This window comes from Ranitomeya imitator, chromosome 2 (assembly GCF_032444005.1).
Source record: "Ranitomeya imitator isolate aRanImi1 chromosome 2, aRanImi1.pri, whole genome shotgun sequence".
Taxonomy (NCBI): Eukaryota; Metazoa; Chordata; class Amphibia; order Anura; family Dendrobatidae; genus Ranitomeya; species Ranitomeya imitator.
In genome coordinates, this window is record NC_091283.1 from 226,550,148 (window position 1) to 226,565,557 (window position 15,410).

Sequence of the window (15,410 nt, forward strand, 5' to 3'; positions counted from 1 at the left end):
ACAGGGCGGACCACGTCGAGAGTGGGGGACAGGACATCACGGGGAGGAACAGAAGTGGAATGGGTGGTGAAAACATGAGGTTGTGTAGAGAGTTGAGGTGCAGATGTGGTGTGTGTGAGGTATGAAGGTGTTGGTGGGATTGGGAACGGAGAAGTTAAAGGGGAAGAATGGAAGGGGGACGGTAAAAACTGTGAAAGACTAAGGGGGAAGGAACAAATGACGAAGGAGTAGAATGGACGGGAGGAGGACGGACAGGAGGAGGACGGACGGGAGGATAGACGGTGGATTGAGAGGGGAAAGGTGTTGAAACATGAAGGGTAGGTGGAGGGGCATGGGACATCGCCTGCGCTAGAGCAGTGTGGCAGCCTTGCATCACATGCATCTGCAGGTCAGGAGTTAGATTTTCCATGTGCCTGAGGACCGACTGAAAAAAACAGTGCCTTGGTGACTGGTTTGCATCTGATTGCATCCTATCAAGACGACTGCTGAGTTCAAGTATGCTTTTGTTAAGCATATTGTACCCAGCAGACGTTTGCTCACTCAAAAGCTTGATGGGACTGTGAAAGGATGCATTCAGCTGCAAAAAGTCAGGCGCATAGCTCCTTTCCTGACCTCTCTGGTGCTGCCGTCCTGACCACAAAGTTGGTCTAGATGTTGCGGCAGTGGCAGAGTGACGAAGTCCGCCCTGCTGCTCCAGCGCTGGTGGATGAGGCTGAGGGATCAAACAAAAGGGAAGGTGCAGAAACAGAGGGGTCGACGTGGTCCCCGGTGGCGGACTCTTGAGGGATCGCTCCAGAGGGGTGCAACTCTGATGCAGGCTCCCGAGTGCTGCAGAAAGTGCTGTTAAAGAAGAAAAAAAAAATGAGTATCTGGATATTACAATTGCCCTTGCTGCAAAAAAAAATTGAAGGTTACACATTTTTACAGTTTGACTGAAAATATGTGGTGTTGAATATTTACCTTCTGCTCAGCAGCGTCGACCGGAGGAACGACAGGGCTCTGGCATGTTTGTATCTGCTCCTGCGTCCTCTAGATCCACTCGGGGCCTGCATCTCCTTATTAAACTCCCTCTTGAAGCGATCCCTGAGTGACCGCCACCGCACGATAATCCTGTTACCTGGAAAGAGAAAGCAAAAATTGGTTACTATACACCACATTAAATCATGCTAGCATAAGGTTATGAAGTGTGAATACTTACGCGCTAGATCCTGGGCCCCAGCATCGAGTTCCTCCCAGTTATCCATAACAGCACTGCACACTTCCTCCCATAGCCGTCGGGTGATTAACTGGTCAGCATGGCGGCGGTCCGACATGTTCCACAGCGGCTCCCGACTTTGTACTGCTTCGATGAGGGTGTTCACATCGATGCCCTCCTCTTCATCATCTTGTTCGGGAGCACGCTGTGAAGCCTAACAAAAAGATAAGAATAAAAAGGGAAAGATTACAACACATGAATTTTACATTTTACTAAATACCAAAACAAAAAGGAACTTACTCTTCGGCGACCGCCGCGATTATCATTCCGACGACTATGGGAGGTGCTTTGAGGAACTCTACGTCGAGCCCCGGATTGTGAAGACTAATTTAAAAAAAAAAATAAAATTAATAATGTTCTTTGATCGAGGCATATGTATTGTGTGCTGTGCTGAATGTTTGTGTTGGGTGTAGTGCATTGTATGTGAGGATCGGTCTGTTCAAGACTTACACTATGCGCTCCCGCTCCTTGTATTTCTCCACCCTGTCCGTCTCCTTCTGTTAGCCCCTCTGCTTCATATTCCTGTGAATACAGAACACATAAAGGGTTAAAAAACAATTACCATAGTTGTACCCCCCAAAAAAAATTTAGAAGGGAAAAAAAAAAAAAAAAAACACCTCAGTTTGCTGCTGATGTGCTGGGGGGCTCTCAGAAGAAGACATTATGGTCTTGCGTCAATCTTGGGTTGGTCAGTCCCTTGCGTTCCTCTTGGTCCCTAGGATCTGTAAGTATACAGAGAGTTCTAAGCTACTATACAAAAGGATAGATGCAGCTGTAGGGACTTTACACTTACATTGTTTTAAAAAACTTTTAGATTTCCTCCAACACAAAATGAAAAAAATTTTTTTTAACCGTCATACTTTATATGGTAGATATGCTTGATGCACAAGCTGCCAAACCCTCTAGCCCCTGTTTCCCCACCAAAAAAACCCCAAAAAACCCTTTAAAGCAACACCAAAACTTAAATTGATATGCGCAATGCGCATTTTGGTAAAACCCACCTAAACAAAGTTTCACCTTATAAAAAATGTTCCTCATTCGAAATTAAAATACCAATTCCCAAAATTGTTAATTATGATTACCCTACAGTTTGTATTTTCTAAAACCAGATAACATTCTTTAGCAAAGATTTGCATTACACATTTGTATATATAACCTTTGCTGCATGTTTACCCAATATTACATTTATCTTGAAATGAGACTACTGACAGTTTTGTTAAATTTTTATTACTATATTTTTTAAAATTTAATTTTTTTTATGGTACAGTAGGAGCTACACTGCTCTTTATTTGAAATACAAGTACATTATGGAGAACAACAAAAATGCAGAACACATCACACATCATTTATACACACACACAAAACACATTTTACACCTCAGCTATTCAAAATACCAGCATAGTATGAAAAACATATAAACAGGGCAGGCAGGCACACGCACACAAGCACGCACGCACACAAGCACACAAGCACACACACAAGCACACAAGCACGCACGCACACAAGCACACACGCACGCACACAAGCACGCACACAAGCACGCACGCACGCACACACACAAGCACACAAGCACGCACGCACACAAGCACACGCACGCACGCACGCTGGATGGCAGTACTCACATGGCTGTCTCAGGCAGGGTCTGGCTTGCAGGGCCTCTCTGGCTGGCTGGCAGGGCCTGGCTGGCAAGGTCTTGCTTGCTGGGTCTGGCAGGGTGTCTCTGGCTTGCAGGGCCTCTCTGGCTGGCTGGCAGGGCCTGGCTGGCAAGGTCTTGCTTGCAGGGTCTGGCAGGGTGTCTCTGGCTTGCAGGGCCTCTCTGGCTGGCTAGTAGGGCCTGGCTCGCAAGGTCTTGCTGGCAGGGTCTGGCAGGGTGTCTCTGGCTTGCAGGGCCTCTCTGGCTGGCTAGCAGGGCCTGGCTCGCAAGGTCTTGTTGGCAGGGTCTGGCAGGGTGTCTCTGGCTTGCAGGGCCTCTCTGGCTGGCTGGCAGGGCCTGGCTGGCAAGGTCTTGCTGGCAGGGTCTGGCTGGGTCTCTCTTGCATGGAAGGGTCTCTCTTGCTGGCTGGTACATTTGGGAATGACCTGTCCTCTTTATATAGTTTTTGGGTTGTCTGGGCAAAGTATCCACTTTTTGGAGCATGCTCAATCAAAAAAGGCGGATTGAGGCGATGGATCCGCCAAAAAGCGGATCGCGACGGATCCGTCGCCCATAGGCGCCTATTCTAAAATGGGCGGACGCGACGGATCCGCCGCGGTCCGCCTTTTCGGCGGCGCCAAAAAACGTTACAAAGTCCGTCAATGTCTAGACAACGTCCGCCAAATATCGACGGATCCGTTGCATGGCGGATGGAACGGACGACCATCCGCCACAATCCGTCTCTAATGCAAGTCAATGGGAAAATAGCGGATCCGCCAAAAAAAAATGGCGGATCCGTCATTTGACGAAAATGGCGGTTTTTGACTGACGCCGAAAGACTGAAGTGTGAAAGAGGCCTAAGCTGCAGCAGTGAGGAAATGTGGCGACTGAGAAAATGGCTGTTTTCTTATAGGGCAAGGACATGTGACATACACAGCCAATGACACATGCCCTTGCTTGTGTGCATCACATTCACTTTGCTTTGTGTGTGTGTGCACTGCTGATAGACTGAGAGACTGCACCGCCCCACTGTAAATGCGGGAAATTTAAAAAAAAATGGAGATCGGAATTATTTCAGCACAGATCTATCCCCCCCACACACTATACACTGAAACAGTCTATTAACATTGATAAACAGTTTTAATGTGCAAATCAAGTTAGGCTTTTGGTGAACGAACAGTTATCGAGCAGAAACTCGAACAGCCAAATTTTAAGCAAATTGTTTGAGTTCGACGAACAACTCGAACACCGCCCAAAACAGCTCAAATTTGAAATTGGCGAACAGCTCGACTCGAACACCGCTTATCTCTAGTAGTGAGGCAATTTTTACTATAATTAGGACCCCGTTTAACAATGTCCAGAGATTCCCAGTTTATCACAGAATTATGTAATTGTAGCCAGGGGAACCCCAACACCAGTCCCGCAGGCAGATTGTCCATAACAAAACATGTAATACGTTTCTGGTGTAGGGAACTCACTTTAAGGAGAAACTCCTCAGAAGCACATTTGATGACATTCTTAGCCAGTGGTGTTTTGTCAATGGCAACACTATGAATAGGAGTCTCCAGCCTAACTGTCCCTAACTTATACTTGGACACCAAGTCAGAGTCAATAAAGTTCATGGACGACCCGCAATCCACGAAGGCAGAAGTAGGCATGGAACCACTCCCACAACAAAGTTCCACTACCAACAAAACTTTTGATATTGCAGAAAAAGGAACCTGACAGTCTGGGTGACTTCCACGACAATCACCCAGACTCAGCCGCTTGGTAATCGGTGGACAGGAGGGGCAGTCCTTTTTCCAATGTCCAGGATCTCCGCAGTAAAAACACAGCTTTCCTACATGTCACCGTCTCCTCTCCTTCTCTTCAAGGTTGCCGGCCCCCACCTTCATAGGTTCAGACGAAGCCAAAACAACAGAATCAGCAGGGAGCAACGCAACCTCTCGCTGTGTAACAGCTCTCTCCTGCAGCCTCTGATCCATACGGATAGCCTGAGTCATAGCCTCCACCAATGAGCAGGGAGGTGGATGGTGAGCCAGAGCATCTTTCAGGTAATCTGACAGTCCACTCCTGAACTGACATCTCAGCGCGGAGTCATCCCAGGACCCCTCAGTGGACCATCGATGGAACTCGGAGCTGTGCTTCCCCTGAACCAGACCTATAATAGTGTCCTCTGCCAACCTGACTCGGTCCGGTTCATCATAGATAGGTTCTTTGAGGCCCTAGGACTTATCTACCGACATCCGTTCAGGGGCAGCGCGAAAGCCCAAGATTGGGGACCCTCCCTAAGTAAGGATATAATAATCCCTACCCGCTGAGTCTCATTCCCAGATGATTGGGGCCTAAGAGAAAACAATATTTTACAATTCTCCCTGAACGTACGAAATTTATCTTTTTCACCAGAAAAGGTGTCAGGAAGCTTAACTGAGGGGTCAGGAGAGTGCAAAACAACATCTACTGAATCACAGGTCGACTAACAGCATGAGGGGTGGTTCCCTGCACGGTCTTAACAGTCTCCTTCAGCTTTTTTCTTAAGTGAATATGAGACGTGGCAAGGGTCTGATATTCCACCGAAAAATCCAGCATCATCTGTGTCAAACTGGACACTTGATCTACCAAGTTACCAAGCGGATCCATGACCAGAGGAAAGAAAAATGCAAAATCCCCTTTTAAATGTGTGGTCAGTGGTATTATTGCAAAACAATGGGGAGACAAAGAGCGCAATAGGGTCTTATCCACGTTACACAAAGGAAAATATATACCAAATTTGCTCACCTGGTTAGGATGAGATTAAAGCGAATTTCAGGAGACTATAGTTGATTCACAGTGGTTTTATTCAACGCGTTTCAGGGGTCTCATGCCCCCTTCATCAGGAAATACCACACCTGTGTGTAGTATTTCCTGATGAAAGGGGCATGAGACCCCTGAAACGCGTTGAATGAAACCACTGTCAATCAACTATACTCTCCTGAAATTCATCTTAGCGGCAGCGCAGAATTTTAACTACAAATCTCCCTTTGAAGACAATATGGTCAGTGATATTGTGATGTGACTGCAGTGCAGTTTAGCACAACCTCCACCAGGGGGTGCTGGTGAGGGAAGAGAGGTTGCACGCTCACAGCGTAGCAACACTGAACAGCCGCACAGGTGTCATAGGTAACGAAAGAGTGGTCAGACGAGCAGAGTCAGAATCTGTTAGGAGCAGAAGTACCAGAGGTAGCAGCAATGAACGAAGTCAGAGACAAGCCAGAAGTCAGAGCCAAGCGGGAGCGCAGTGACCAAAAAGACAGATGTAAGATGAAGTCTGGGTACAAGCCAGAAGTCAAAGCCGGTTAGGGAACGAGGTATCAGAGATGGAAAGCAAGAGGTGGGGTACAGAGACCAGTCCCAGTCATACACTGTAAGGAAACCACCAGACGAACACTAAATCAGGGATAGGGAACGGGTCTCACACAAACACGGGGAGTCAGAGGCAGAAGGATCACCAGGGTATATGGGTCAGCTGCTCTAGCGTGGAAGCATGAACTATCACTGACACAGGCAACCAGAAATAGCACCAATAAATAGCCACCCAAAAATCAAAGAGACAGGAAAGGTTAACCCCCCATGACCAGGCTGGGGAAAGAGAAGTAAGAAGCAAACCCCGACCTGGATCATGACAGTTCTATCCCCATCATTGCTCCTCAGCCTGTGTAAAGAGGCCGGGAAACAAGCGTCAAACGACTTCAGTATTGTCGATCACACTCATTTAGTGGCCTGAAATCAGCGCATGTAAGTACAACAGAAATGTTTCTGTGAGATGGTGCAATATGTGAGCATTTGGGGCCCCATTTTGCCTATCACCGGCCGGGGCTCTGTGCACACATTGATTAGTGCCACCTTTGTATCATCTTGGGGTAGCCGTAACATCTCACACCGTTGTGTACTGGGAGATAAAGAAATATACAGAAGATGGGAAGCAGCGAGGCAATAACGCAAGAAACCGAAATATGTGAAAATAAGAAAAATAAAGAGGTAACAAAGACAGATGGAGCGAGTCCTGCGGCCAAGATCAGGCTCATAGGTGCCAGCTGTAAATTAAAGAGAACTTGCACTTGGGAATGTTTTTATAGTTGCACATGGGTTAAACTGTGCATGGAGAAGGGTGGGGGGCGACTGCTGCGAGGGGAGAATCTGGATTGAGTTTAGGGATAGAAGCTGTGAGGAAGAAAGTTCTGTACAGCCGCAGACATTCATGCCTCCCCTCCCTCTCTGGAGGGACAAATGCTCTTTCGTAAACCGCAGGACTTGGGTGCAGCAGATATTTGGGACTGACGTTTCTCATGATCCGAGCCGCCACTTTGGTACAAGGTAGGTACCTTACCTAAAAGCCATGTCAGCGATCTCTAGTAGTTATGGAGAACAATAGGAGGCTGGGAACGTAGCTGTGTAACTCCAGTGACCAGGAGTAAAGAAGGCGTAATGGAAGCTCATACAGACGTGCCGGTATCCCTGATGGATGGAGAAAGCCCAATGTTATGAGGGGCAGGGAATCCCCCAGTGATCACAGTCACGCAGTCCTGGCTCAATGCTCAACCATAGAGCTGGCGAGTGTGACGACCACCAGTCCAGGACTGTGCAAATAAGGGGGAGTTTCACCTCTGTCATATTGTGTTCACCATAAAGTAGAGCAGAAGGAATTAGTATCTATCATGTGTATGGCCATATCTCGCGGCAGACGGCATGGCCCAGACTGACAACCTGCCTCATCCTGGGCATTGTACTTCTGCTTCGCTGGCGTGTAGATTCACAGGAATCTGAACAGCTTAGAAATGCAGTGGATGAAATGTTTTCAGTAGATAATCTGGGTCTAATAGCCTATGTAATGCATGCAATGGTATGGTGAGAGTGAGAAAAGGTTATGGCAGAGTATGTAACTGCAGACGCATTGGCTCATTTAACACTTTCACTGCCACAGGGTTTTCAACTAAGACAATTTTAGCACATTTATCAAAAATGTAAAAAAAATAATGATATTAAATACTGATTGCTAAATATTTCTGAAATTACACATCGGGCACATTGTCAAAATGCCAACAACAGCTTTATCACTCCAGCATCTTTATGCAATTTTGTGTCAAGGAACATTTTTTTCAATGAAAAAATGCGCAAAAATCGATATTAGTGGCTAAAAGCGTGAGCTAAACCAAAATTAGATACATGACACTTCCTAAAAATAATAAAAGTTTAACATTTACAGAATCCATTCATTCCACTTAAAGGGAATCTGTCAGCAGGTTTTTGCTACCCCATCTGAGAGTAGTATGATGTAGGGGCAGAGACCCTGATGATCGCTCCTCTATAAATCTAATATATAAAGCTGAATGTGTGCGTGCGTGCGTGTGTGTGTGTGTATGTATGTATGTGTGTATGTCCGGGATTGGCATCTGCACCGTTGCAGCTACAGCCACAAAATTTTGCACAATCACACGTCGGGACCCCGAGAGCGTCATAGGCTATGTTGTGAGGCGAAATTTTAACCCCGCACATTCAAATTCACTAAACAATTTTGCCCCTATCTACATAATGGGGAAAAAGTCAAAGGAAAAGTGCTGGAGGCAAATTGACAGCTGCCAGATGTGAACAAGGGGGACTTAAAGAGTGAAAGCGATGGCGCCAAAGAGTATATACCGTACAGTTGCTAAGGTGGGGCCCCAACATGGGATTCTCACCACACACGGGGATATGAACACACACACAAAATGCGCCACACACTACCACATGCTTGAACACATATACCACCCTCAGCACACATTTCACCACACATACACCAACCTCGCCATATAAAAGTCGAAACACAAAAGTCGCCAATCAAAACTCGCCACGCACAAAATTTGCCACATGCAAAACTCGCCACATGCAAAACTAGGCTCATGCAAAACTCGCCACACGTGCAAAACTCACCTAATGGAAAACTCGCCACACCCAAAACTTGCACACGCGTAAAAATTGCCATATGCACAAAAGTTGCAACACATGCAAAAGTTGCCTCACACAAAATTTGCACATACTCAAAACACACCACACATAAAACTCGCCACGTGCAAAATTCGCCATGCGCAAAACTTGCCGCACACAACTTGCTACACTAACCTGTCACATGCAACTTGACACACAAAAAGTTGCTACACGCATGTCGCCACACAAAACTCATCTCACAAAAGTCGCTACATGCATGTCGCCACACGCAACTCAACACACACAACTTGACACATGAAACTCGCCCTAAAACACACAAAAGTCTGGTATTATCCTTCAAAAATAAAAATCTGATTAATAAGCAGACAAGCTACAAGAGCAACAAGTGTACCATATAGGAAATACGGCAGCTGTCAGTCACATGACCTGTCTATTATGTGTATGTGTGAGCTAATATATACTGCCAGGGGGGAGGGCTTACTGTTGGCTGGGGATTTACCAGGCTGCCAATAGCAACCAATCACAGCTCAGCTTCTATTTTGCTACATTTAATTAATCTGAGTATACTGGTTAATCTCAGTATAACGAAGCTTGTGTGAGGTAATAGCATGTCACTTAGGGTGTGTTGGTGGAAAGGCTGATGTCAGTCACATTACATCTATGTGAGAGGATATAGAAACTGCCAGTTACAGACAATTTTTACCACAATAATGCCTCATAAGAAAAGGAATTCCATGGCGCGAATGTCAGCTGATGCGAAAACAAAAGCTGCATTACGGGCCAATGAAAAATGTGAAGACCGAGAAACAAGGCTGACACACATGAGAACAGCAGCTGCTTCCTCAAGAGCCATATCCAACTGAGTTCCTCAATTCCTTGGAGCCACAAGGACTTCCTCCTCACAACCTGTTTCTAAAACCTGGAGCACCTATTCTGCTATTGAGAAATTTAGATCCACCAAAGCTGTGTAATGGAACAAGACTCTTTAGGACTAGTGCACAGCGCCACTCACTAAGCAGCAGCTATTAGTATGTTTTTCAATTAAAGGCACAAGTACACAGAGTCCAATCCGCAGCATTTACTGACCGTGTGCACCTACCCTCACAGAGACAAATATGTCCGTCTGGTATACTACAGCCGATGCTGACAGACGCTGTACAAACCATGAGCGGCCTATATCACCGGTCAGGAGAACTTTAATAACTTTATTTATAACAACAAGTCACTTACTATAACAGTATTACATATAACACAGCTCATGTCGTGGTTACTGTATGGGGGCTTGTTATACTAACATGCTGGGCTTATAATAAGACCCTGTATGTAAGAATAATAAGCCCCCAATCTCCCCATCAGCCCCCCAAATAGCACTTATTACATGTGATGCAGTGCAGAGCACTAGACACTGTAATAATAAGTATAATAAGGATCCCACAGAGCATATATCACACAGAGCATGTATCCCACAGAGCATATATCACACAGATCATGTATCACAAAGAGAATGTATCCTAAAGAGCATGTATCCCACATGTCATGCATCCCACAGAGCAGGTATCCCACAGAGCATGTATCCCACAGATCATGTGTCCCACAGAGCATATATCTCACAGCGCATGTGTAACACCCCAAGTAACCGGTTGTTACAGTGGCATTGCTTTCCTCCTGGGGGAGGATATCCCTCTGTGGGATATATGGTCTGTGGGATGCATGCTGTGTGGGATATATCCCACACAGCATGCATCCCACAGACCATATATCCCACAGAGCATGTGTAACACCCCAAGTAACCGGTTGTTACAGTGGCATTGCTTTCCTCCCGGGAAGAGTGATGTCATGCTTGGAAGTGAGGAAGGATCCCTTTAACAGTTATTCAGCACATACAACACCGTTCTGACTCCAGGCCAGAAGGGGGAGCACTACACCTGACTTCATGGGAGCTGCTCTCTCTGGTCGGGGGGAGGAGTCAGTTGCTAGGCAGTTGGGGGAGTTGGACAGTTGGTGAGAGGAGAGCGAGGAGTGAGGAAGGAAAGCTGGGGCCATGCAGACGAGTGATTCTGCAGCTCCTGGGAAGGAAAAAGAGAGCAGAGCAACTTATAAAGAGACTGAAAGGAGGAAGGAGCAAAAGGCGAAGTGAAGAGCTGGAGAGAGAAGTTGTGACTGAACCTCCTCCATGCAGAGCGAAGATGCCGGTAGCCGGAAGACCGAGGTTGTGGGGGTAACTTCATGTCCCATGGCAGAAACCGGTGGACAGCTAGATTTCAAGTTACCTGTCCACCATTAACACCTGAGGACACATAGCAAATAGAGCCTGGGTCATCATAGATATCCTGTAAAAAGGCTTGAGTTACCTGTCATACGGGTTAGTATCCGACCTAAAGGGGGACAGAGAGAAAATGTGAGGACCTTGTGTGAGGCCTAAGGCAGCTAGGGACTACAACAACACGGTGCTAGAAGGAAGGCTTCCAACTCCACCCGGTTAGGGGAATTCCTGAGACGCTTCCAAGCCAGCCGGACCATACCTGTACCTCTGATCCGGTACCCTAGACTGTGGCTGCCTGAATCATACAGTAAAGAGGTAAAGAGATTGCAACCCTGTGTCCTCCGCTTCTTTCTACAACACCTAACACCTGTCCCTACTACACCGGGAGCCCTGGGGACCCAGCTTCACCTGTGGGAAGCCATACCATCCATGCAGCCATAACATTACTCCCAGTGGATCCCTTTAAGCAGCATTGGCCACCCCTGACCAAATACCACTGGTGGCGTCACAAACTTTTATTAATTCACATACCCCTTTAAAGACTTTTCCTTTAACATGGGCGCCCAGGGCCACGGACCGGGTCACCGCCGCCGTGACATCCCTTTAAGTACCGGACCCAGTACCGAGTACCCCACAGCCCTGGCGGGCGTTCCACATGCATCCCACAGAGCATGTATCCTACAGAGCTTGCATCCTACAGAGCTTGCATCCCACAGAGCATGAATCCCATAGAGCATGTATCCCACAGAGCATGTATCCCAGAGAATGTATCCCACCGAGCAAGCTGCGATCCTATCACACGAACATTTGTGTGATAATAAACCATCATCTGAACAGCACAATTGAACTCTATGGTCCAAGTGCTGTCCGTGTGAAGTCAGTCTTTTTCATCGACCGCTCTTGGACCCAATATATGGTTGTGTCATGGGATACACATAGCCTTAGAGAGTACGAGCCTCCAGCCATGGCTCACACTTACTATGTAGATTAGTCTATTTGGATATTATCCAGGTAACTGGTAACTTCACATTTTGGGAATCACTATTCATTCACTATCCATAGGATGAGGTATAACTTAATGATCGCTGTAGTGTCCGACCATTGGGATCCTTCCCCCGTGATTCCGAGGTTGAGGCTAAGGGACGCCATAGACGGACTGTGCAGGTCTTCAAGAATTGAGGGCAGAGCACAAGCTCAACCTCCTCTTCAATCATTACTTATGGGAATGCAGGGGAGAGACAATAGACAATGATGGGAGCACTGCTCCAGCATTCCCATTATTCAGTAGGGGCTCTGCTGTAATCAGTAATGCTCCTCTATTTTATGGAAATGAAGGAACTTGATATTTTGAGATTAACCCTTTATAAGCTCTAATCCCACCTGTATCGTAGCTTTAGTATTTATCTCAGAGCTTTGGTAATAGGAATCCCAGAGAACAGCCTATCTAATATATAATTGCCTAGAATACTACTTCCTGCAATTTGTGCCAACTTCCGTGGCTTTGTCCGGAGCTAATGTCCGGAGCTAATGTCCGGAGCTAATGTCCGGAGCTAATGTCCGGAGATAAGTGACGTCAACAGTGTCCAGTGTCTGATTGGTTGCCGCCTGCTGCGAGCGACCAATCAGAAACGTGCCGTACTGTGACACACTCCGCCCGCCATTTTGGTGTGATTTTTGAATTTTTACCTCACAGCAAGTTTCTACTGCGTGGAGGCGGGCCCAGTGACGTTGCTCTTCAAGCTCCTGCCGAATTTCGTCAAAAAAATGATAATACCATTTACCAAAACTATATATATTTAGTTGTGAAGTGGTTCAGTGACATTTTCACACCAATTTTGAACTTTTGTTTGGTGTTTTCTCCATATACTGCCTATTATTCACTGACTGTTATACTGAGAGACTGCCGTTTATTAACCTCTTCTTTGCCACATTGGGTATATTGCTCTATTATTTGCCACATAAGGACATTGTCCATTATTGCCCAGCAATTTCTCTGCAATATAAACTGCCTATTTATTAATATCTGCATTCCTGCAAAGAACTATTGCCTATTATTAACTGGCTATTTTCCTACTACCTGACACTGCCTCTTATTAACCTGTTGTTTGCCACCACCACGCTTAAAGCTGTTTAGCTTAGCCAACATGAGCTCTAATAGTAAGGATACTAATGACACAGAGCCCAAAGCTGCTGATGGCGCACGTAAGATTAGGTCTGATAGAAAGTATACTAATAATGCAGAGCAAAAAGACGCCGATGCCGCACGTAAGCGCAAACAGCGTGCTAACAAGAGTACAGAGGATAGATGCAAGCGCATGGACACTGTTAAGTATACTAATGACACAGAGTCCAATGCTTATGATGGCGCACGTAAGATCAGGTCTGATATAAAGTATGGTAATGATGCAGAGCGAAAAGCCGCCGATGCCGGACGTAAGCGCAAACAGCGTGTTAACAAGAGTACAGAGGATAGATGCAAGTGCCTGGATACTGTTAAGTATACTAATGACACAGAGCCCAAAGCTGCTGATGGCGCACGTAAGATCAGGTCTGATATAAAGTATGGTAATGATGCAGAGCGAAAAGCCGTCGATGCCGCACGTAAGCGCAAACAGCGTGTTAACAAGAGTACAGAGGATAGATGCAAGCGCCTGGATACTGTTAAGTATACTAATGACACAGAGTCCAAAGCTGCTGATGGCGCACGTAAGATCAGGTCTGATATAAAGTATGGTAATGATGCAGAGCGAAAAGCCGCTGATGCCGCACGTAAGCACAAACAGCGTGCTAACAAGAGTACAGAGGAGAGATGCAAGCGCCTGGACACTGTTAAGTATACTAATGACACAGAGCCCAAAGCTGCTGATGGCGCACGTAACATCAGGTCTGATAATAAGTATACCAATGACGCTGAGCGAAAAGCCGCCGATGCCGCACGTAAGCACAAACAGCGTGCTAACGAGACTACAGAGGACAGACATAAGCGCCTGGACACTGTTAATGCTGCTTGCAATAAACGCATTACTAATGAGTCTTTTGAGGACAAAACTAATCGATTAAGTAATAAAGCTGCTGCTGCACGCTCTCAACGTTGCAAACATAATATTTCCACGTCCTCAGTCATAGATTCTGCCCACAATACAGCTTCTTTGTCTCCATTCATAGAATGTGTGCAGCTTGAAGCTCCTTTAACCGTTGGTAAATCTGCACGTAAGCGCAAACACTGTCCTACTTACACTCCAAATGATAAACGCCGTCGCCTGCACACTGTTAAGCCTGCTTATAAGACATGCTTCACACCTGACTCTTCTAAGGCAACAAACAAACCATTACCAAATGCAGCTGGTGCACGCCGTGAATGGCGCAAAAAAACCGCTTGCACCTCCATATTAATAAACTCTGACCACGATACACTTTCCAACTCCTCAGTGATCGTCTGATGTCTTTCATCCCTCCCCTCATAAGCATGTTCATGGATCCTGTGTAACTGTACCTTAAATAACAAGAATTGTCAAGAGCTGGTGAGTGCAGCCATTTTTTGTTCTTTCTTACTATTATTTATTAATTGTATTATTCTTACATTTGAATAAATAAAGTATATATGGATTCTAGACTTCCGATTCTTTAGAATCGGGCTGCCATCTAGTCTAATATATAATTGCCTAGAATACTACTTCCTGCAATTTGTGCCAACTTCCGTGGCTTTGTCCGGAGCTAATGTCCGGAGCTAATGTCCGGAGATAAGTAACGTCAACAGTGTCCAGTGTCTGATTGGTTGCCGCCTGCTGCGAGCGACCAATCAGAAACGTGCCGTACTGTGACACACTCCGCCCGCCATTTTGGTGTGATTTTTGAATTTTTACCTCACAGCAAGTTTCTACTGCGTGGAGGCGGGCCCAGTGACGTTGCTCTTCAAGCTCCTGCCGAATTTCGTCAAAAAAATGATAATACCATTTACCAAAACTATATATATTTAGTTGTGAAGTGGTTCAGTGACATTTTCACACCAATTTTGAACTTTTGTTTGGTGTTTTCTCCATATACTGCCTATTATTTTTGTTCTTTCTTACTATTATTTATTAATTGTATTATTCTTACATTTGAATAAATAAAGTATATATGGATTCTAGACTCCCGATTCTTTAGAATCGGGCTGCCATCTAGTACCCAATAACTGGTATTGGGAGGTATTAGCATGGCTGGGAGGTGAGCCAGAGGCGCCAAACCAATGGTTCTGCTTCATCGCATGATTGCAACCTGTTTTCACTGCAAGATTATTATGAAATAAGGGTTCGTAG

At 45.9% G+C, this 15,410-nt stretch overlaps 1 protein-coding gene across 2 annotated transcripts in view; it reads left to right on the top strand.

Annotated features, from left to right (window-relative positions):
• NHSL2 (NHS like 2) overlaps positions 1-15,410 on the top strand; it is a 522,837-nt gene that overhangs the window by 89,061 nt on the left and 418,366 nt on the right. Inside the window, exon 1 of one of the 2 annotated variants that reach the window (XM_069748661.1) lies at positions 7,099-7,241. The exons of the other annotated variant lie outside the window; for it this stretch is intronic. Coding sequence (XP_069604762.1) covers positions 7,214-7,241 — 28 coding nt within the window. The 5' untranslated portion in view covers positions 7,099-7,213. Of the gene's footprint in view, positions 1-7,098; positions 7,242-15,410 lie in introns of those variants that run through there. 2 annotated transcript variants of the gene reach the window in all.